This window comes from Aquarana catesbeiana, linkage group LG06 (genome assembly GCF_042186555.1).
Source record: "Aquarana catesbeiana isolate 2022-GZ linkage group LG06, ASM4218655v1, whole genome shotgun sequence".
NCBI lineage: Eukaryota > Metazoa > Chordata > Amphibia > Anura > Ranidae > Aquarana > Aquarana catesbeiana.
This window is the reverse complement of record NC_133329.1, coordinates 173799323-173823933: the sequence shown is the minus strand read 5'-3', so window position 1 is coordinate 173823933 and position 24611 is coordinate 173799323. Positions and strand designations below refer to the sequence as shown.

Here is a 24611-nt window from a genome sequence, read left to right as displayed (position 1 = left end):
AAGAGCTGTGGGAGCAATGTTCTCTTATATTGCTTAGTTGGCATTCTAATCCCGTGGAATAAACACACCCACTGGTCATCCAGGACCTATGTTAGTGATCTCTGTTATTATTTGCCTGATCTCCTACCAATATATTTTAGGGCATAGCCACCATATGTGGGCCATAGTCCCAATTTCTTTACACCCCCGCTAACATAGCTTTGATGTTTCCCTTTGGCATTTATCTGCTCTGTCGGGGGTTATATACCGTCTGGCCAGGCACTTGTAGTTTAACTCTGTCATGTTGCTGTTTATTGACGTAGAGTGAACCAACCTCAGTAGTTGTTGAATCTCCAACTCTTTCACCTGTGTTCCCAGTTGTTTTTCCCATTTCTCGATGTATGGTGGTATCTCCGGCCCTTTCGAATCATTTAATATTGTATAGATCCTAGAGTTCACCCTCTTCCTGTTTTTCTGTTGCTATTAAAGCTAAACTGGCAGCCCAATTCAAGCCTTGTGTTTTCCGCTGTGTGTATGAGGTACAACAGAAACTTTTATGATGACTATTTTTTGTATAAGTTATCTATTTTACTATTTTCTAAAATAGTTGTAGACTGTTATTATTATTATTTATTATTATACAGTATCTCACAAAAGTGAGTACACCACATACATTTTTGTAGATATTTTATTATATCTTTTCATGTGACAACACTGAAGAAATTAAACTTTGCTACAATGTAAAGTAGTGAGTGTACGGCTTGTATAACAGTGTAATCAGTGTAAATGTGCCGTCCCTTCAAAATAACTCAAAACACAGCCATCAATGTCTAAACCGCTGGCAACAAAAGTGAGTAAACCCCTAAGTGAAAATGTCCAAATTGGGCCCAAAGTTTCAATATTTTGTGTGGCCACCATAATTTTCCAGCACTGCCTTAACCCTCTTGGACATTGAGTTCACCAGAGCTTTGCAGGTTGCCACTGGAGTCCTCTTCCACTCCTCCATGACAACATCACGGAGCTAGTGGATGTTAGAGACCTTGCGCTCTTCCACCTTCCATTTGAGGATGCCCCACAGATGCTCAATAGGGGTTAGGTCTGGAGACATGCTTGGCCATTCCATCACCTTTACCCTCAACTTCTTTAGCAAGGCAGTTGGTCTTCTTGAAGGTGTGTTTGGGGTCGTTATCATGTTGGCATACTGCCCTGTGGCCCAGTCTCCGAAGGGAGTGGATTATGCTCTGCTTCAGTATGTCACAGGAAATGTTGGCATTCATGGTTCCCTCAATGAACTGTAGCTCCCCAGTGCTGGCAGCACTCATTCAGCCCAAGACCATGACACTCCCACCACTATATTTGACTGTAGGCAAGACACACTTGCCTTTGTACTCCTCATCTGGTTGCTGCCTCACACGCTTGACACCATCTGAACCAAATAAGTTTATCCTGGTCTCCTCAGCAGTCAATTGGTTTCAGTAGTCAATTTCCTTAGTCTGCTTGTCTTCCCCAAACTGTTTGTGGGTTTTCTTGTGCATCATCTTTAGAAGAGGCTTCTTTCTGGGATGACAGCCATGCAGACCAATTTGATGCAGTGTGCAGCGTATGGTCTGAGCACTGACAGGTTGAACCCCCCCCGACCCCTTCAATCTCTGCAGCAATGCTGACAGCACTCATACATCTATTTCCGAAAGACATCCTCTGGATATGACGCTGAGCACGTGCACTCAACTTCTTTGGTTGACCATGGCGAGGCCAGTTCTGAGTTGCACCTGTCCTGTTAAACCGCTGCATGGTTTGCCATTGTGCTGCAGCTCAGTTTCAGGGTCTTGGTGATTTTCTTATAACCTAGGCCATCTCTATGTAGAGCAATAATTCTTTTTTTCAGATCCCCAGAGAGTTCTTTGCCATGAGGTGCCATGCTGAACTCCATGTTGAGAGAGTGAGCGCGATAACACCAAATTTAACACACCTGTTCCCCATTCACACCTGAGACCTTGTAACACTGGCGAGAGAAAATGGCTAATTGGGCCCAATTTGGACATTTTCACTTATGGGTGTACTCACTTTTGTTGCTAGCGGTTTAGACATTAATGCCTGTCGAGTTATTTTGAGGGGACAGCAAATTTACACTGTTATACAAGCTTTACACTTACTACTTTACATTGTAGCAAAGTGTAATTTCTCCAGTGTTTTCACATGAAAAGATAGAATAAAATATTTACAAAAATGTGAGGGGTGTACTCACTTTTGTGAGATACTGTATCTATCTAACTAATGAGAATGCTCAAATGATTTGTGCACTTTGTATGAGAACTCTGCAAACACTCTTTCTCACAGGCTCAGGAACTGCTGTAGAAAAAAGAAGCGGCTAGCAGACACATGCTGGTGTGCAGCAAAAATTCACCGACAATGGAGGACAGGCTGTGGCTGTGTTCATGCTGTGCAGTCAACTGCTTCTTCCTAATCCACTAATCTATAATGAATTCCTGATTCCAGCTAGACAAAGAAGCAGTGCCAGCACTTCTCGTAGATTTTATTGGCCCATGAAAGGAATGTACCTGTTGTGGTTGTTGTAGTAAACCATGCATATACAAGCCACCAAATGGGAAGTGTCTTTATCCCTTATTGGCCATCAAAGCACTCTATATGTATCATGGATGGCAGTTTGAATAGAAGTCAGGTCCCAGTAATATGACACTAGGCAGGACTTTCACTTTTTAAACGTTTAGAATGGCTAACAGTAAACATGCATATCAGTTTCTGCATGTTCCATTTATATAATTTACATACATTTTTTTATTTTCTAAGCAAGAGTCATATTGCAAAAGATGTATCTATTTCTTACTGACTTAAAGGGGTTGTAAAGATAAAATTTTTTTTTTTTTTAAATAACATGTTATACTTACCTTCACTGTGCAGCTTGTTCTGCACAGAATGGCCCCGAACCTGCTCTTCTGGGGTCCCTCGGCGGCTGTCTCAGCTCCTCCCCGCAATAACTAACCACCTTAATGCGAGCTCTCTCGCATGGGGGTTAGTTATTGCGGGCGCGCTCCCGTGATACAGCCGGCGGCTATAGCCGCTCGCTGTATCACTCGGCCCCGCCCCCGGCACGCCGCGTCGTTGGCTGTGATTGACAGCAGCGCGAGCCAATGGCTGCGCTGCTTTCAATCCATCCACTATAGCCAATCAGCGACCAGGCTGATCGGCTGAATGGAGGTCGGGAGCGAGCGGCCGAGTTTCGAGGTGTCAGGTAAGTAAAACGGGGGGCTGGGGGTGGCGGTATTTTCAAAAGTTTTTTCACCTTAATGCATAAAATGCATTAAGGTGAAAAAATGTATACCTTTACAACCCCTTTAAAATTGTGTAGTCCAATTTCTTCTTAATTTGTTGAACAAAAGAATTTAGATAGTTGGGTTATACCGCTGCCTACAGGAACATTGATTTTTCTTTCTCGAACATCACGGGACACAGAGCCACAGTAATTACTGATGGGTTATATAGGTATCACTGGTGATTGGACACTGGCACACCCTATCAGGAAGTTCAACCCCCTATATAATCCCTCCCCCTTGCAGGGATACCTCAGTTTTTACGCCAGTGTCTTAGGTGATGGACGTGTAAAGATGTCCTGTGCTGAGCTCCAAAGGGGAATATCCTAAGATCCTATACTGGGGCAAGCCAGGCGAACCGTATCCATTCAAAGTGTCTTTTCATGGCCGAATTGAATGGTACCCGGGCCTCGTGTCCGAAGAAACGAGGTTTTACCCGTAATGCTTCTCTTTTTAGAGAGCTGGACCCCGCAGATCAGAAAATGGCTTTAAACTTCCTAATTTCTGGCGAGGTGCTTTACGGTCCCAGAACTGTTGGATCCCCCTACTGATGGGCGCCCCAGTCTCTGACGGTTTTTTCAAACGGAGGCCACCGTGAGAGGTGAAGATTGGGTCTGTGTAAACAGCACCCTGCGGCTGGATAAGGTAAGAGGAGATTCCACAGAATTTTTGAGTTCTAGTGGCTTTTCTCCTTTAAGGTAGATGCATGCTATGCCTGTTGTGACCACCGGGGGCTGCCAAGAGCACAAACCTACACATGCTGACTGTCTGTCTCAGGTGTTCCATCGCTGTTTATGTCCCAGCGTCTCAAGCAGGCTGCAAACAGGTAAGGTGGAAAGGGGGATTTCTCATGTTTGAATGTCCCCCCCCCAGGCTAGAGAGGGGCCACAGGGGTCTAGAAAGTGGTTATACCACCCAGGCTCTGCGGCCTAATGGCCACCATCTCTCAAGATACCCGTTCAGGCAGATCTTGTTACCAGCCTCCCTCCCTCCCCCCCCCCATCCCCAGCCTTTCTCCGGAAGCATGACAGGAGAGTCGGCAGCGCGGGAAGCGCTCGTTTTTTTCAAAACTCGAGGGGGGGGGCGGTAGAGGAGGGGGCGGGACGTCAGCACAGGTGCTTAGACTCCCACTCAGGCCAGCTGCAGGCTATTAGAGGCACTCTGTACAGGTGCACACAGCCTTCTGAGAGACACAGAGCTGACGGTCGCATGTAAGGTGGGACACAGGCATTCTCCTAGGCAGCATTTACTGAAGTAACACCAGACTGAGCATTGGGTAGCAAGGCTTTTAGCCAGACTACATCGCTCAGCGGACAGTGTTCATTTGTATACCTCACACCTTGTTACTTTGCACTATGGGTAGAAGAGGTTCAAGCACCCCAGGAACCAGAGACACTAGGGGATCTCGTTCAGGTTCTGAGGGCCCCCTGTCGGCAGCATCCTCCCCCCCTAAAGATGGGCCAGGGACGGCTAGCCAGGGAGAGCCATCAGGGTCAGGGGCTACACCTGCTTCTGGCACTTCAGCCCCTGTATATATTACACAAGAGGTTTTTTCCTCAACCATTAATGGTCTAGAGGAAAGATTAATGGCCGTGATTACGTCTTCACTCAGTGGAAGAAAACGCACTAGGCTTTCCTCTGTTCCCCAAGACCCTCAGACAGAGGAGCTCTGGGATAAAGGAGATGAATCCCTTTCAGAGGATCGGGATGGGATGGATGATTCCTCTTCGGAGGATTCAGGTGGAGAGGGACCCTCTGCGACTTCCCAAGAGGAGAAAGTCTTAGTGCAGATCCTCACTGGATTGGTCCGCTCCACATTTAAGTTGCCCATACCTGAAACTGCTAAAGAATCCTCTTCTGCTTTGGGGTCACTGAAACCTTTCCAAGCAGCACATGCTTTTCCTGTTCATACTTTACTTGAAAAGCTTATTTATTCTGAGTGGGATCACCCAGACAAACGTTTTTTTTCTGCCGAGAAAGTTTTCAACACTTTATCCGATGGAAGAAAAGTTTATTAAAATGTGGGGAATACCGGCTATTGATGCCGCCATTTCCTCCGTAAATAATAGCCTGACTTGTCCTGTAGACAATGCTCAGATGCTCAGGGATCCTGTAGATAAAAGGATGGAATCCCTATTGAAGGATGTTTTCTCCTTAGCAGGATCAGTGGCCCAACCTGCAGTAGCAGCGATTGGAGTCTGTCAATACTTAAGAGACCATGTTAAGCAGGTCATCAAAGTATTACCTGAACAGCAGGCCCAGGGGTTTGCTAACCTTCCAGCGGCCTGATGCTTTGTGGTTGACGCCATTAGAGATTCTATCGTGCAAACCTCCCGTCTTTCACTGGGGTTGGTGCATATACGTAGAATCCTATGGTTGAAAAATTGGTCAGCCGAAGCACCATGTAAGAAGCTACTGGCTGGGTTTCCATTTCGTGGTGCAAGGTTGTTTGGAGAGGACTTGGATAACTATATCAAGAGAATCTCTTGTGGGAAAAGCACTCTCTTACCTGTCAAGAAGAAGAGTAAGCGTCCCTCTCTCAAACGGACTCTTTCCCCAGCGCCGGGGGCTTCAGCCTCCAGGCAGTCTCGACGGCCGCCTCCATCGGGGTCCAGAGACAAGAGTCAACCCCAGGGACAAAAGAAGTCCTGGGGAAAGAAGCCTACTAGGCAAAACACTAAGACCTCTGCATGAGGGGGCGCCCCTGCTCACTCGAGTGGGGGGAAGACTGCGACAGTTCTCAGAGCTCTGGCAGGAGGACTTCCGGGACAGATGGGTAATCTCCACGGTAACCTTAGGGTACAAGCTGGAGTTTCAGGAATTCCCTTCTCCTCGGTTCCTCAGATCAAATGTTCCCAGAGACCCAGAGAAGAAGCAGTCGCTCCTTCTAGCGTTAGAGCGACTTTTGTCGCAGGAGGTCATTATGATAGTTCCCGCAAAGGACCAGGGATTGGGCTTCTATTCCAACCTTTTTACGGTCCAAAAGCCAAATGGGGATGTCAGGCCCATTCTGGACTTAAGGGATCTGAACCGATTCCTAAGGATTCAATCCTTCCGCATGGAATCAATTCGAACAGTAGTTCCCACCCTGCAGGGAGGAGAATTTCTGGCATCAATAGACATCAGAGATGCATATCTGCATGTGCCCATTTTTCCTGCTCATCAGAAGTTTCTGCGCTTCGAGGTAGGAGGGCGCCATTTCCAGTTTGTGGCTCTGCCTTTCGGGATAGCCACTGCACCTCGAGTGTTCACAAAGATCTTGGCTCCTCCTCTGGCCAGATTAAGGGCTCAGGGTATAGCTGTCATAGCATACCTAGACGACCTACTCTTGATAGACCGGTCGGTAGCCCCTTTGAAGGGAAACTTGAGGACCACGGTCAGGTATCTAGAACACCTGGGTTGGATCCTCAACTTAGAAAAGTCTTTCCTAAAACCAGTAAGAAGACTGGAGTATTTAGGTCTGATTATAGATACAAGCCAGGAGAAGATATTTCTACCCCAGGCAAAGATCACTGCTTTGAGAGAGCTGATTCTGACACTAAGGACCAAGAAGGGTCCCTCAGTCCGCCTTTGTATGAGGCTACTAGGGAAGATGGTGTCTTCATTCGAAGCAGTTCCCTATGCTCAGTTTCACTCAAGAATGCTGCAACACAGTATTCTGTCGACCTGGAACAAGAAGGTTCAGGCATTAGACTTTCCGATGCACCTGTCGCATGCGGTGCGTCAGAGCCTCAATTGGTGGGTCATACCCGAAAACCTGCAGAAGGGGAAATCCTTTCTACCGGTTACCTGGACGGTGGTAACAACAGATGCCAGTCTGTCAGGTTGGGGAGCAGTTCTGGAACAGGCTGCGGTCCAAGGGGTATGGTCCAAGACAGAGAGGACCTTACCCATCAACATTCTGGAGATCCGGGCGATACATCTAGCTCTAAAAGCCTGGACTATCAGGCTACAGGGTTGTCCGGTCAGGATCCAGTCCGACAATGCCACAGCAGTGGCTTATGTCAATCATCAGGGAGGCACCCGGAGCCGAGCTGCTCAAAAAGAGGTGAACCAGATCTTAGTCTGGGCAGAGATGCATGTGCCATGCATATCGGCAGTTTTCATCCCGGGAATAGAAAATTGGCAGGCGGACTATCTAAGTCGCCAGCAGTTACTTCCAGGGGAATGGTCTCTGCATCCCGACGTCTTTTGGGCCATATGCCAAAGATGGGGGATTCCAGATGTAGATCTCTTTGCATCCCGATTCAACAAAAAGATAGACAGATTTGTGGCAAGGACAAAGGATCCTCTTGCATGCGGGACAGATGCGTTGGTGATTCCGTGGCATTGGTTCTCACTAATTTATGCATTCTCGCCTATTCTGCTACTGCCACGACTCCTTCGCAGGATCAGGCAGGAAAGGAAGTCGGTACTTCTGGTGGCCCCCGCTTGGCCCAGAAGGACTTGGTATGCAGAAATAGTAAGGATGACGGTGGGTTCCCCGTGGACCCTACCGGTACGCCCAGACCTGTTATCTCAAGGTCCAGTGTTCCATCCTGCCTTACAAACGCTAAATTTGACGGTTTGGCTATTGAGACCCACGTTCTGAAGAGTCGTGGGCTCTCAAGTCCTGTCATATCTACCTTGATTAATGCAAGGAAGCCAGCTTCCAGGATGATTTATCATAGAGTCTGGAAGGCTTATATAACCTGGTGTGAATCCAGAGGTTGGCATCCCAGGAAATATGTCATAGGTAGAATCCTTGATTTTCTACAGATGGGATTAGAGATGAAGCTGGCCTCGAGTACCATCAAGGGCCAGGTTTCTGCTTTATCAGTATTATTTCAGCGGCCACTTGCTTCGCATTCTTTGGTCCGAAACTTTATGCAGGGGGTGATGCGTCTTAATCCTCCGGTTAAAGCGCCCCTAAACCCCTGGGACTTGAATTTTGGTCCTGGCTGTGTTACAGAAACAGCCTTTTGAACCAATAAGTCAGATTCCTTTGGTCTTGTTGACAAGGAAATTAATTTTTCTGGTGGCCATCTCTTCTGCTAGAAGAGTATCAGAATTAGCAGCTCTTTCCTGTAAGGAGCCTTATTTGATTATACACAAGGATAGAGTGGTACTACGCCCTCATCCTAGTTTTTTACCGAAGGTGGTTTCTGATTTTCATTTAAACCAAGACATTGTTCTACCTTCCTTTTTTCCAGATCCCTGTTCTCCGGAAGAGAGATCTCTACATTCGTTGGATGTAGTAAGAGCAGTTAAGGCCTATCTAGGGGCAACTACTCAGATCCGCAAGACGGATGTTTTGTTTGTGCTGCCAGAGGGTCCCAATAGAGGACAGGCAGCGTCAAAAGCTACCATTTCTAAATGGATTCGACAGTTGATCATTCAAGCTTACGGTTTGAAACAGAAGATTCCTCCGTTTCAGATCAGGGCACATTCCACAAGGGCTATTGGTGCTTCTTGGGCAGTGCATCACCGGGCCTCTATGGCTCAAATCTGCAAGGCCGCAACCTGGTCTTCAGTTCATACATTCACCAGATTCTATCAGGTGGATGTGAGAAGGCATGAGGATATTGCCTTTGGGCGTAGTGTGCTGCAGGCAGCGGTACAGGGTCCTCAGGTCTGATTGCACCCTACTTGGTCGTGGTTCCCCCCCCTCAGGTAGCATTGCTCTGGGACATCCCATCAGTAATTACTGTGGCTCTGTGTCCTGTGATGTTCGAGAAAGAAAATAGGATTTTTTAAAACAGCTTACCTGTAAAATCCTTTTCTTTCGAAGGACATCACGGGACACAGAGGTCCCGCCCCTCTTCTAATACACTATATTGCTTGACTACAAAACTGAGGTATCCCTGCAAGGGGGAGGGATTATATAGGGGGTTGAACTTCCTGATAGGGTGTGCCAGTGTCCAATCACCAGTGATACCTATATAACCCATCAGTAATTACTGTGGCTCTGTGTCCCGTGATGTCCTTCGAAAGAAAAGGATTTTACAGGTAAGCTGTTTTAAAAAATCCTATTTTTTTTTTTTTTTTTTTTTTTGCAAGTGTCCTAAGGATGAGCATTGTCAGCTCTGCTCAGAAGGCTATCAAATCTTTGCTAGCCTTTTTTCTTTAATTTTGTTTTTGGATTTCCTCTACCATTTACTTAAATAAAGATTTTTAACTACATCCTGCTTGAGCTGGTCTCTACATACTGTATAGCTATCCAGATTGGCTTTTTTACAGCCTGGCTTTGAAAAGCTGAATTTGGACCTCGCTGGACTAGAAGCGTGAGGCTAGTCTTTTATGTGATCTTTGGACACTGGGCTCTGCATTGTGGCTTTTTCCAGACCTGAGTGTACTGGTAAGTGCTAGCAACCAAAATCTCTTCAGGTCCAGAGCTGTGCCATAGCCCCAGTGCATGAGCCATCTCTGAAAACTCGCTTTGTAAGTAAGGCTATTGAGCTTTAAAGCAGTAGTAAACTCTCAATGAAGACATTTGCCCATGATAAGCACTGTGATGTCAATTGTCATTATCTTCTATACCAGCCTTGCCGCCATTAGTAGTAATAGGCCAATGTTTACTTTAGTGACCTCACTGGAGCATGTGCGATTTGCCCCTCATTCATGTCATGCTCACTGTGCCATCAGGCAATAAGTCCTGCACCACTGAGCCTTTAAGAAGGTGTGGACTTCCCTCCAGGCTCACCTGCTCTCTGCCTATCTATTATAATGTATCTGCTTCTATTATGGAGGCTCTCAAAATTTAGAGTTAGGACTGCAAATAATACTGGGGTGACGTGAAGTGGCTCTGCAGCTTACGCATATATTTGCCAACATGTGCAAACTAATCCCCTGTTTTAACGCATACTGTTAGACAGGATCATTCGGTTGGTTGCAGGCTGGCTGGTAAGTTAAGCTGGGAATTTTTGTTTTGTTTAAAATACATGCTGCCCTGCCTCCGTCATCAGCACTTGTGGCATTGCATCGCAAGATTTCTGACCCGCTGAGGATTTCCTGAAACACCCTTTGTGACTTGCCACGTCACGTAGGTTGTTGACATCGGCCCTGTTCATCATCGGAGGGACCAGGTCAATTTAATGCTTGCCGGCTTTAAATTACCTTACAGAGCACAAGTATACACTACAAAACAAAGTTAATAATCAAATGATTATTCTATGTTGTATTTCTTTGTATGTATAATTTAATGTGACACATTTGGGCTATGTTGTCATAGTAGCCCAGAATGAAAAGGCTTGGCTAATTCCTAATGTGCAAGATTACAGGCATCATACAGGAGAAAGGGAGGACTTATACTCCGTTCTGGAAGTGGAAAACAACCGCCAATATGGCACAGGCTTCGGCCAAGAATGCAGAAGAGAAAGTAGGCAAAAAAACAATGTGATAGAAGCTTTAGGGGGAAATAACATTGTGATCTGTTTATTGAAGGGTTAAACTATTGGCCTTATGTTTATGAATGATTATGCCGCCGAGTTTACTACCGCTTTAAGCAGCAGGAGCTACCTTACTATTAACACTGTTGAACGCCTTTTGTTTTCCTGCCACTGCTAGTCTCGCTGCATTAAGGATTAATACCGAGGCACTGAACACTGATGTAATCCACTGGGTTGAGTGTCTCATGCTCCACTCTCTTTTCCACCATTCAGCACAGAGGAAGCACAATCTCGCTGCTGCTTGTAAACATCTTGTGTAATGCTGATCTCTGGTTCTTTCCCAATACCCACCTACAGTGACTTGGTCAGCTCCAGCCGCCTGACCCTCATCTGCACTAGCTTTGTGAATACTTGGGCCTAGTTTCAATACCACTACTTGGGTTTAACATGTCTACACATGGACACAAAGGGGACAGTCTGCTGCCACAGGTGATCCCTGCCCATACTCCCCTAATGGTTCTGGGGGTGTCTACTTGGTATTCTCAGAGGTAACAGTCACATTTGATCCAGAAGGGGAAAATAGATGTGTCAGACCTCTACAGAGAGACCCTCAGCAAGTTGACAGGGGACAAGCATTTCTATTTAGGATATAGCCATTTTATAAAGAAAACCAACTGTAAGACTTTTAACACCTTTTCTTTTTGCTGCCCCTGAAAATGTTAAGCAGATTTAAAAAAAAGTTCAACTGGACTTGAAATTAACTCTACAATAATTCACTTGAGAAGAACAGGTCACACTTGCTGCCACTATGCATACTGCTTTGGGGCACTCTATAAATAGTGGTACCCATTGTGGACCACATCCACGTCAATATGCTGCTCCTCCAGTGTTTGCAGTGAGTGCACAGTACCTCCCCCTCCTCTGTTCTTTGAAGACTTCTTACCCTCCACTCCTTTAGGGAGTCATTCCTGAAGGTCCCCGTAGCGGACAGTCTGGTTTTTGTTCCACTATTTCCAGGTGGATTTTGAATCTCATCATTCTAGCCTATCTGCTTGAGGATGAGGTTCCATCATACTCTGTCGGAGTGTACTAGATCGATTAGAACTTTATGGGCTTTTCAGCATTCGGCATCTGTTTCTCAGATTTGCAAGGCTGCCATCTGGTCTTATGTTAACACAGTTGTAGCAGATGAATGTTTAGGCCTTATCTGATTCCAATTTCAGTTGTAAGGTCCTTCACGTCACTCTGTGAAATTTATTGAGCCCTGTTCCTTTAACCTGTTGTTCACAAAGTTTTTGCCAGTGTCCAACCTCTTCATGGTAGCGACATATAAACCATGGTCGATGAGTTCCTGTACTGTACAGCATGATATGGCATTTACTGGCTAGATAAAATTCCCATTTATTTTTGTTTTTTCTCCAACTCTTTTTTTTTTATATGATGGATGTAGTGAAAGCAGTCAGGATCTATATGAATTACGTTTTTTTTCTCTACATGATTTGGATTTGCCATATGTCAAACCCAAAGGCCTTCCTAGGAGCTCTGTATCTTCCATTGTGGCTATTACATGATGAACTCGCCTGACCGTTTCTCTTATTTGGCTAAGAAGCAGGTGTCACACTTGCCTGTCACTGCTCTTTTTAGTAGAGCAGTAGGAATATTTTTGACTGTTTACCATCAGGCTTCTGCTTTTCAGATGTTCACATATTCACAGAGTATTGTAAGTTGGATGTGGTGGTCTCAGCCAAGACTTTCATTAAGCATGTGGCTGTGAGATCTGCCATACCTATACTACTTGGCAGTTGCCTGTGAGGTGAGAATTATTTTCCTTGTCCCTTATTTGGGTCTACTTTTGAAAATTCTAGTGTTCTACTGTGTACCCTAGTGATTGTTGAGAGAAAAATGTTTTTTTTTGTGCTCTCCATGAAATACTTTTTTTGCAGTAGTTCATTGGGGACCCTTTTCCATAATTGTCAAATTGACGCCTGTTTTTAACAGTTTGTGTTTTTTTTTAATCTAACTTTTTAACTTCTAGCCACTCATGAGGCTTGGCGGCTGTTTAGGAGGGTATTGCCCAGAGGAGGAGCCAAGCCTTCTGCTTTCTAAAGCCCTGTGTATACACTGGCAGCTCCTAAACGTGAGTTTTGCCAAAGCTCCTAAACTCCACTTCATAAAAGCCTATGTGTCAATGTACACATAGGCTTTTAGCAGGGTTTAGAAGCTGCTGTGGTTAGGTGAGGTTCAACCTCCCTCTCCTGAACACGGAAGAATCCCGTTCAGAATAGGAACGTTTTGACCGCCAGCTGTGTAAAAATGCAAAACGCAGCAGTTTTTAAATGGTAGGTTGTCTCGCAGGGAAACCTTAATATGCTTTAGAAGGCATACAGAGAAAAGATGTTTAATAGTTTTGTGTATGTGATATTTGTGTTTTCAGGAAACTTTTCCACAGTTTTAAAGTAAAATAGAATTGCATTAAGGCTAATTATTTTTGTCCTCTTTCTAGAATCCCTGTCCAGAGTCGAGTGCTTCTTTTCTCTCCAAGATTACATTCTGGTGGATAAGTGGGTGGGTAGAATAATTATTTTATTATACGGGTAATAATTCAGTGATTATGCATAAACTATAAAATGTTATACTTTTCATAATTGTCAGTGCTGTGAATTTTTACAATATACAGTTATTGTGTATGTATATATGTGTGTATGTGTATATGTATGTGTATGTATATGTGTGTATATATATATATATATATATATATATAATCTCTATCTCACTAATGCAGCCACCACATTGAATGACTGGTAAGGTACAATTTTAGATTTTTGGTTTTGTGTTTAATACCGCTTTAAGTGAATAACATTGATCATCTTGTTACAACAGCATCTGAAAGTCAATGGAATATATTAGGCAGCAAGCGAACATGTTGTATCTGAAGTTGGTGTGTTCAAAGCAGAATAATTGGGCAGTGCATTTTGTTGTGTATGGTGCTGTGTAGCTGCAGACTGGTCCGTGTGCCTATGCTCACACATGTCCTCAGCCAAAAGCAACTATAATGGGCACGTGAGCATCACAACTGTACCAAGGAGCAATGGTAGAATGTGGCCTGGTCTGGTGAAGAGTGAAGGTTTTCTTTTACATCATGTGGATGGCCGGGTGGGTGTGTTTCACTTATGTGTAGAACAGCTGGAACCAAGATGTTGTATGGGAAGAAGGCAAGGTGGTGAAGACAGTGTGATGCTTTGGGCAATGTTCTGCTGGGAAACCTTGGGTCCTGCCGTTCATGCGGACGTTACTTTGACAAATACCACCTACCTAAAAAAAATTGTGCAGACCACGCACACCCCTTCATGGAAACCGTATTCCCTGATGGCAGTGGCCTTTTCAGCAGTGTAATGTACCCTGCAACACTGCAAAAATGACTCAAGAAAAGTTTGTCGAAAACAACAAGTTTCTCCAGATTTTCTCCATCTCATCCAATTGAGAATTTGAGGAATGTGCTAGAAAAAGGAATCCGATTCATGGGGACCCCACCTCACAACTTACAGGACTTAAAATAGGGGTCTCACACTGGCCGCCCTCCAGCTGTTGTGAAACTACAATGAGGCATTGTAAGGCTGACAGTTACAAGCATTACTCCCACAGGCAGAGGCATGATGGGACTTGTAGTTTTGCAACAGCTGGAGGGCTGCCAGTTTGAGACCCCTGACTTAAAGGATCTGCTGCTGACGGCTTGATGCCAGATACCACAGCATTCCTTTAGAGTTTGCCACATCAATGCCTTGACAGGTCAAAGCTGTTTTGGTGGCAATGCAAACATGTAAGTTTACTAAAAAGAAAAAAAAAATCTAAAAGTAAGAACGAGATATTATTACCGTCAGTTAGGTGTCCCTTGTGTCCTTAATTAGCAGAACTCTTCCTCCTCTGATGCCTCCTTCACTGAAAGATTACTGTGACAGGGGTTAATAGAACCAAGGGAGCTGTGACAGGCTACAGTACCAGCTTCTAGGAATGGAAGAGCAGGGCATAAAGGGCAGGCATAGTCAAGCACTCTTGATGAGTGCCTGTGATGGCTCCCTGAGGCCAAGTTCACACTTGTGCGGCTGTGTGAGCTGCACGATCATAGCATCTCACTCATTTGAATAGGCTGTTGTGCCTCCTGAAAATGCAGGGAAAAGGTACCTGCACCTTTTCAGAAAATGGGCCCGCACGGAATCCGCAAATGCAGTGCGTTTCCCAGTGCAGGGAAACTATGCTGTGGTTTCCAGTGCATGGGAGTGTCATTAGGATTAATGGCACCCCCATGCATCTCCTAAACTGCAGTTTTTTTTTTGCCTGTGGGTAAGTGCAGGTTCGGTCCCGCAGCAGAAACCACCCAAGGAAGTATGAACCTAGCCTTAGTTCTATTAACCCCCGCTGCACCCGAAGATTGCGGTGGTGGGGGGACATCAAAGGAGGAAGATTTTTGCTAAACGAAGGCACAGCAGCACAAGGAACACCTCTTACAGAAGGTAAGTAATGTCCCTTGTGCTTCTTTTTAAGCATAAGCCAATGTTGAAAAATTTTTCATATATATTATTTGACCTGGATTTAAAATCAAACAACTGAAACACAGTTGAAATTCTTGTCAGTTACCACCCAGTAGCGATAATTCCTGGACAGGAATTACCATTACTGCTATGATAAGAACAAGTGTTTTTAATATAGAATAACTTTAAACTGCATCTTATGTACAGGTTTTCCTGCTGCTTATCCTTTGTTATATGCTAGGAAGACCTTTAAATGGTGACTCGGGTATATATTCAATTTGTTGATACTTACCGAGACTGCAGTAAACCAGCATTGAGGGTTTTCCATGTGTGTAGCCTTTCATTTTGTTTTACATTGTTGGCTCTTACAGGGCTGCCATTTTATATACATTTTTCTACTTTAAACAAACATAACTTTCTATATTGATACACATATGGCCCATACACACGATCCAAAAATCTGACGACATATCGTCCGGTTTTTTTTTTTTTTTTTTTTTTTTTGCATGCTAGTCGCATATCGAAAATGGAGAGGTTAGTAAAGTACGAAAATTTCCGTATGACAGAATAAAAAATCAGAAGTGATGTCACGTGTTGTAGTATATTTCTACTGTATTTTCGGACGACAACTGTACTGATTAAACGAAATTGTACCATCTGGTATCCTACAAAAATGTTTTCCGTGTTTGTCCAATCGGATAATATCGGATGAACTGTCATAATCTGCTCTCGAAAGCTCTGTACTAAAGATCCGATTATCGTACGATCGTGTACGTGTGTATAGGTAATTCGTTTTTCTTTTCTGTCTCTTTTATTATTATGTGGAAAATAAGGGCACAACTGTTAATACCATTTTTTTTTTTTTTTTTTTTTTTTTTTATGCAGTTTAGGATCTGATATTATTATATCAGCTTAAAGGGGTAACTCCACTTTATATTTTTTTTTTAATTTTGGCTTGGAGTTCCCCTTCAAGATCCTCAGAGCACAAGTCGGACCAGTTAAGATGATGATCTGACTTGGATGCGACTTACATTCAGATCAATGGGCTGATATCTTGCCCAAGTTGGACCAAAAGTAGTGCAGGAACCTTTTTCAAAGTCGGACCAAAACAAGTCGGACAGGTTAAGACAGCTCTCATAGGGAACCATGGATTTATACACGTCATGCGACATGTGCTCCCAAAGTTGGAGCGTATGTCGAACCAGTGTGAACCGGGCCTAAAGGGATGCAGTCCCTCCAGTTTTCCTCATTAGAGCACTGCTGGTGCAGCAGCTGGTTGATAATTATGAAACCACTCCCATTGGACTCACTGAGCACAGAGAAACAAACAGGGATTTCTTCAGAATAACAAAGTTTGTTAAAAATCCTTGCATTGTACATATACAGCATCGCCCAGAGTGTTTTTTTTTTTTTCTCAACAAAAGCGGAGTTACTCTTTAAATTGGAAGTTTAATTCTTGCTCCCATATAAGTCTCCAGAGGTACAATCACTACTTTACTGCAGTAAGAAGAAACCTGTTCACAGATATATACTCTGTACAACACTGTCACACGGAGAAGAAAAGTAAATGTTGGTAAATGAGGAGCATCTGTATTCAATGTGTATACCCAGTCATGCGCTAGCCTCACAGAATGGGATATCCAGTGAATGCAGGTTTGTATCTTATTTACTAACATTTTTTGCCATTTTCTTTGTTTCTAATCTTTTATCTTTATCTGCTATTTATGTACTATACTCCGATTGATAACAGAATAAGGTAAAGTATATACAGTCGCTTTATGCTAACATGCATTCTGCACGCATTTAAAAAAAACAAAAAAACGTTTTCAAGTTAGTTGTTGAATGATCTTGAGGATGTCTGGCATACAAAATATTATAGGGGTTTTCATTGTTTGGGTCTGTGTTGATTGGCTTTTGTTAATTTCAAGTGGTTTTTGCATCTCGTCTATAGGAATGCAGAACCCGCTTGAAGGAGGTCAAATGCACCTGTCATTTTTTTCTGAACGATTTTAGATGCATGTCTCAATTGATTTCAAACTAATGCCATTGGCCCAAACCCAAAGTTTTTGTTGACATAGGCCATTACAGTGAGTGAATACAACAGACCTTACTCTGTTTGGAGTGGCACAAAATATAGTCAACATTTTTGGTGCAGTTTCCGATCCATGTATTGGAGTTGCATACATTTACAAGACTTCAACACAGTGCAGTACGTTGTATAATTAAGTGTTAACTCCGTTTGTGTTTTTGTTTAAGAAATATTGTCAATGAAGCGTGCGTGTGCTCTAGCAGCATCAAAGAGCTATTTTGTGATATATATTTTTTTTTTCCTAGGATGATGGTTCAGGGGTACAAAAGGCCCCTGGAAACTAAGGATTTATGGTCACTTAACAAAGAAGACACCTCAGTGGAAATTGTCCCAGTCTTGGCCAAGAATTGGGAAAAAGAGTACATAAAAGCTAAAAAGTAAGTTAACAACCCCGATTTATGTCTCCACTACATGGATGATCTTTCAGTCACATGACCAGCATCACGAATAACGACCCATACTTGATCAATGATTGGCAGTTCAAAACTGGGTATTGGATGGACTTGTGTCTTGTTTCATTCAAACTAACTATGGAACTATACAATCCATATACTTCTGCAGTGATTGTTTGACATTCACAGGGCATGCTTGTCCATAGTTGATCACATATTTTATAATTTTGTGAGATTAATTTAAAGTATGAGTACAAGTAGTCATCTACTTGACATCAAACAGGTGTATGTAAAGTCAAAACCTGTCAGGTTTTAATTGTTGTCTGTATTCCTGCTGGGAAAACGTACCCCCTCTACATCTGTCCTGGCAACCATTGTCTCTGATGAACACAACTGTAGGAACACCTGTTCTGATGCCAGCTGTCTGAAGCTATATTTTCGCACGAATGTTCGTATAATTATTCTAACAAACATTCGTATGAAAATTCTCAGTACATTTGCTGACTTAACGAATGTCATTATGGCAAATACCTCAATTTCATTTTGCTTTTAACACTCAATTTTGGAATGAATGTAATTTCTAAAACAAAAAATTCACTATTAGTAATTCATTCAAGAAAAATTTTCAATCTTCCTTCAAATCACTACGGTTGAAACCAAGCATTAATTTGATCTCACTAACAATTAGAAAATTGAACAAGCTAAAAATTTCTAACAGATTTAAACAAGCGTATTGCCAGCTTAAGAGGGGATTTCCACTCACTTTGGAGAGGTTTGTTCTTACTCTTTGTTAAAAAAAAAAAAGAAGAAAAAGAAAAAAGTTTTGGTTTACTCACACATCACCATTTTGGTTACCAGGTACTGCCTTCCATTTTGCACCTTAGAGTCAAACAAGCGTTTCCATTTTTTTTACATGCATACTCCAGACACGAGAGTTCAAGCAAGATCCCTTAAACTATGTTCTCTCAAAGCACATCACCTATAAAATTAAACAGTGGTACTGTTTTTTTTTTTGTACAACCCATTAGGGGTTCTTGCACACAGGTGCACTGAGTTTGTGCAATGCAGATCCTGCCCGGGTTAACACTGGTACGACAGTCGTACGACTGTGGATCCGACTTTGCCCTGCAACTTGAAGTCCGACATCCATCCGACTTCAATGAACGGGGATCCGACTTTGGTCCCGACAATGCCAGGCACTTTGTGTCTGGTATGAATCTTTAGGGGGAACTCCATGCAAAAAATTGGAAAAAAAAAAACGCCATGGGTTCCCCCTCCAAGACCATACCAGACCCTTAGGTCTTGCATGGATTTTAAGGGGGAACAACACACATTACCATATGGAGAGGAAGGCTGGGCAGAGTAGGGGAATAGGTATTTTCCTAAATCATGTTCCAGGACAGCTACTTCAGAGATTGACTCCGCCTTCAACAGGAAACCCAAACGAGAAAAAGATTAAAAAGGCCCTCCCCTTCATCCTCGGTCCTTTTGTGTTTTTGACCACCCAGGAGTGCACTTCATCATGTTTTTGTTTCCCCTGCAACTGATCATTTTGGTTGTAACAGTCCCCCTTCGGGTGACAAATTTTGTTTTTGTTTAAAAAAAACAACATTGGCTTATAAAAACATATAACAAATGTACAAATTGAGGTGATACGCCCCAATATTTGCATGAGTTGTGGAGGTTTATTATTCCGCAAATTGCATCATACAGCCAACACCTTTCAAGATTCGTTTAAACAATCTCTTCCTCAGGGATATAAAGATGCCACTCTGAAATATCAAAGAAGACTCCCAATAATAAATTGTTGAAAAAAAAAAAAAAAATTATATATATATCACTAAATATAATCAATTTACTTTAGTTTTACTTAAAAACATTACAAAGCACACCACTGCTTTCTTGATATGTCAACAACCTGATTCTACACTTAGAATAGGGGATAATCCCATGCAAAGATCACTGGTCTCCATTTGGACCGGGCTATCTTATACGATATTTTACTTGTGCCTTGTAAAACAAATTTACAAAAAATAAAACCAAAAATACGGACAAAAATAACAAAACAAAAAAATAAAAATAAAATATTCACTACAAAGGACCAAGATGATTACTTACTGGGCCCACGTTTGGCTCCTGCCTTCACAAATTAGTCTATCCTCTCAAATAATGTTGCTTCTGGGGGCCTACAACCTCCCCCTTTATATATGGCTTCCTATTAATAGCTCCTCCCAGGGACAATGGCGACAAACCATGAGATTCCCCATCCAGGAGAGCCTCATGGCATCGCCTGTGTGATCTGCTTCCTAAACAAACTGCGCATGACATCACTTCCAGTTCCGAGGATGACATTTTTGTTTTGGTATAGTTGCAGACACATTTAGGCATCTTGCTTAGAGATGAAAGGACTATTTCCCTGTCAGTTACAAGACAGAGAAGCAGCGCCAATCTAAGTGCAGCAATATTAGTAACACGTTTATTTGAGTAGTATTGCACTCACTGAAAATAGGATAAAAGCAGGCATATCTTTATGAATATCAGATAGAGGTCAGGGATCCAGAGTGGTATCCAGGGAGCGCTGTGGGGTCTTGCTCGGCGGCGTCAGTGGTTTCCGGTGTCCCGCGCTAGACGTGAGGGGCGCAGGAGGAAGCTGTCATACAGGAGGGCCCTGGTCTCTGGGAGAGAAGGCTGTGACGTGCATGCGTTCGGAGCATGCATGCACAAGTGCCTGATTAAGGAGCACGCTTGCTTCGAACGCGTGCACATCACTGCCTCCTCTCCCAGAGGCCATGGACCTCCTGTATGACGGCTTCCTCCTGCGCCCCTCACGTCTAGCCTTGGACACCGAAAACCACTTGTGCCGCCAAGCAAGACTCCATAGTGCTGCCTGGATACCGCTCTGGATCCCTGTACTTTTTTTTTTTTTTTTTTTTTAAACCCGTCATCCCTAACTATATATCCTTGTATGTATATACATATACTATTTCAATAGTGACTCTTTGCTCCCCATTGGTTAGAACTTGAACTATATGTTCAGTACCTTAACATTATAATTTTTTCACCATCCCAGATTACATAGCTCTGCCTGCTGGAACACCCTAGCGCAACAATTATTGTGTTTTTTCCCTCTCAGTTCCCACCCCAAAACCAGGCAATAAGCCCTGGAAATGACTAGTTACTGAGGGAAGATGCCAATTGAGGAAGGCCTTCCACCCTGCCCGAAGGCTGGAGGTTCAGGGCCCCTTGTGTCAAGCAAAGGATAAAAGCTCCCCCTAGTAGAGAAAAGAGGATGTGACAGTACCCAAAGCAATGGTTTGCATTTTAAATTTACAAAACCATTATCTACAAACACCCAGTTTAGTTAATCATTAACACTACTCCAATATCAACCTTATACCCTATTCCTAATTATTTTATATTAGTTAAAGCGTTTAACCCCCCAAAAAATGGATCCTGCTCCTTTAAACCATGTTATATGGCACGGTGCTTGTCTTGTGTCATTTGGCCCCGTAACACCTAAAAAACGTGGCTGATCCTGCCAGTTTCTCCCCACCCCTCTGTAAACTTACCACGGTGTATCATGGCTGCTGAGACCAGACACCGTGGTCAGTTTACGTGCCTCTGTCATCAGCAGCCTGCTATCTGCTCTCCTCTCTGCTCCTGTGTCCTCCTCCCCCCTCCTCTCTCTGTTTGTGTGTGAGCCACCACCCCCCCCCCCCCCGCTGCTCTCATAACACTAACCTGTATACACCGTCAACACTGCCTTCTATTGCAGTGTCTCCCTCTGTGAATGATTTATAAATATAAATGTTGTAAATACCTAATTTAAGAGCTGAGATGGCGATCACATGACCAGACAGCTCTCTCCTCCTCCCCTCCAGACTGACAGCAGAGGAATCTCAGCCCCACCTGCTGCATCTCTCAGAGGAGTAAAGGAGAAACCTGGCTGGTCATGTGATTGCAATCTTGGCAGTGAAATTAGGTACTGTATTTATTGGTGTATAACACGCATCCCAATTTTAGGAGGGAAGTTTTAAGGAAAAAAACTTACATTTTAAATAAAGAACTTTGAAGCAGAATTAGGGTCACAGCTCATCAATGCACCCTGCTCAGTGCCAATCTGCAGCCTCTAAATTGCCCAAAAATGCACCCTGCTCAGTGCCGATCTGCAGCCATTAAATTGACCAACAATGCAGCCTGTTCAGTGCCCATCTGCAGCCTCACCTTTCCCATCATTGCCGCCTCGCCAGTGTTCGATTATCCCTGCTGTCTCCGAGGAAGAGGAGGAGCGAGCGTCGCTGAATTACACAAAGCCGCAATCTCCTGTGTACCCATCACTCCGTCACTCAGGAGGCGTGGCTGTGAGTGACAGAGCGCCAGGTACACAGGAGATCGCGGCTCTATGTAATTCATCAGCGCTCGCTCCTCTTCCCTCAGAGACAGCAGGGATCGATGTATAACATGCACCCAGTATTTTCTCCTGCTTTTAAGGTGGAAAAAGAGCGTGTTATACGCTGATAAATACAGTATTTGCAGCATTTATTTTTATAAATCACACACAGAGGGGGATACTACAATAGAAGGCAGTGCTGATGGTGTATACAGGTTAGAGTGGCTTAACAACCACTTTAATCTTTTTGAAAACTTTTGAGGGCACATAGAATTGGATTATTAATCCAGGCTGTTGTCCAAACTCTAGACTAGGAGTTTTTCACTACTGATTGGTCTATATTAGTCACTTAGTGTAAAAATCAAAGCTTAATATCTTGCTGTACCTAATCGGTTTTTCTGTTGGCTTAAGAATGGTCTTAAGCTTTCTGTCTCATTAAGGCCTGGGGGTATTGTAGCTTTTAACTGGTTAATCCAATGCATCTCTCATTGGAGAAGGCTTTTATTGCAATCTTTCCCTCCAAAAGGGGTATGGATTCTGTCTAATGCTGCGAAGGATATCTTTGGCATTTTGTAATTATACATTTTAGCTACATGCCTCCCAACTGGTAAATACAGGATTCCTATTTTCATGCTTTGTACATGTTTTGAGATCCTCTTTCAAAATTCCCCACGTAAAAGGAGCCACATTCACATTGAAGTAGATTTGTGACTTAATTAGTGTGTCAATTTATGAAATGTTTTAGTTTGAAACATTCCCCATTGGGTAGTATACATTTTTTCTCTCTGTATATACATACAGTATGAGCAACTTCCACATGGGGAGGTGCCATAATCTTTACAGGGGTACTTTCTGTCTTTACCTCTGTATTCTGTCTTGTTTTATTATTCTTCTCTTTTCCCTTTTTAATGATTTAAAATATTAACTCTTCTCTTTTTTTGACTCTTACTCTGTTAAATGCTTTTTTCAAAGTGTTTTTTCTATTGCCGCCTTGGAATAACCTTTCAGTTTGTCCGTCTTATTTTGAAAATCCCGATTGTTTAACCATTCGCTGTGAATACTATCCACATGTAGGGTAGTGTTTCCTGCAGTTTCTTTTCTATAGAGTTTACTCATGAGATTTCCTCCTGTCTCTTTACATGTTGACACGTCAAGGAAATTTACTTCCCGATAGTCCTGTTTCGTGGTGAAAAATACATTTTGATCATTGTCGTTTATCTTTCCCAAACATTCCACAAGGAGGTTCTCCGGTCCATCCCAGATGAAAAACACATTGTCTCTGTATTTGTGCCACGTCATAATGAAGCACTTATAAATAGACGAGGTTTCATCTGAGATGAAGTTTTGCTCCATTCCCCCAGGTACAGGTTGGCATAGCACAAACTACAACAGGTCCCCATTGCTACCCCCTGCACAAGGAGAAAATAGGAGCCCTGAAACATAATACATTATGGCGCAATATGAAATGAAGCATACCCAAAACAACCTCATTAAATTTTCATTCTGTTTCTTGTTAAAATAAAAAGTATATGTATGTGTGTGGGGGTTCTTTGTAATTTACTAGCAAAAAATACGAATTTCCTAAAGCGTCTTTCAGGACAGCACCTGAGATCGTGACTCCACCCACTGGACCATAGGAAATACCTCCTTCCTCCAGATCTTTAAAGGGAGGCAAATCCCTAGCACACATTTGTGTTTGTGTTTCCTCCGGCCCAGAGGGAACATCTTTGGTGGGGATGCCATGATCTCTTAGGGCGGTCCTGAGAGACAGGTGTTCCTCACTTTTTTCCTCCTTATTTCTAAGACCCCAGCCCTCCTGCCTTACCAGGGTCTCTACAGCAGTAAGTACGGGCTCCTCTTTTCCTCCTAGGTGCTAGGGGAGAGCCGTGTGATCCGATGACCCAGCTCCAGGCGCGGCGGCTGCATGTGCACCGCCGCCATTTTTGCGGAGGCCGAGTAGAGTATCATCTGCGCCTGAAAAGACACTCCTATGAGCGGGTCACTGGGTCGGCGCCCGGCGTCATTTCCGGGGGCAGGGCGCAGGGGGAGGAGGCAGGGCAGGAGCTGGTGTCGGGACAGAGAGTGAACCCTGGGAGGGCTCTGATTTGGAGGGCTGACTCGCAGCAAGATTAACCAATGAGTCACCGAATGATTGAATCGTGGCATAAAGTTCCTTCTTTACAGAGACAACCAAGTCATCACACACGGAAGCAGATTTCTCTTTTACTAAAGAAGTAATACAAATACTGCATAGGGCTATTTTCCAATTTTCTTCCATCTTGGCCTTGCATGGGGGGCATTTCTTTTTTCCCAGGTCAAAGCTTTTGACCTGAGAGAGAAAATACAAAACGGGAAAAAAAGAACAGGGGACCCATGGTGAGACCCAGTCTCTGCCTGTGGACCACCCCATAAGGTGCACTAAGAGGGGAAGAAACACAGCCTCCAATGCCCAAACAGGCCCCCACCACCAGGGGGAAAGAAAGTAGAAGACCGGAACCCCAGCAAAGGAAACAGGCAGACTTCATTAACTGCCCCCTAC

At 43.6% G+C, this 24611-nt stretch overlaps 1 protein-coding gene across 2 annotated transcripts in view; it reads left to right on the top strand.

Moving 5' to 3' along the window:
• LOC141101798 (multidrug resistance-associated protein 1-like) overlaps positions 1-24611 on the top strand; it is a 716249-nt gene that overhangs the window by 197119 nt on the left and 494519 nt on the right. For both annotated transcript variants that reach the window (XM_073591133.1, XM_073591135.1), the window contains exons 6-7: positions 13179-13240; positions 17536-17667. In XM_073591133.1, the coding sequence (XP_073447234.1) occupies positions 13179-13240; positions 17536-17667 (194 nt within the window). The remainder of the gene's footprint in view (positions 1-13178; positions 13241-17535; positions 17668-24611) is intronic.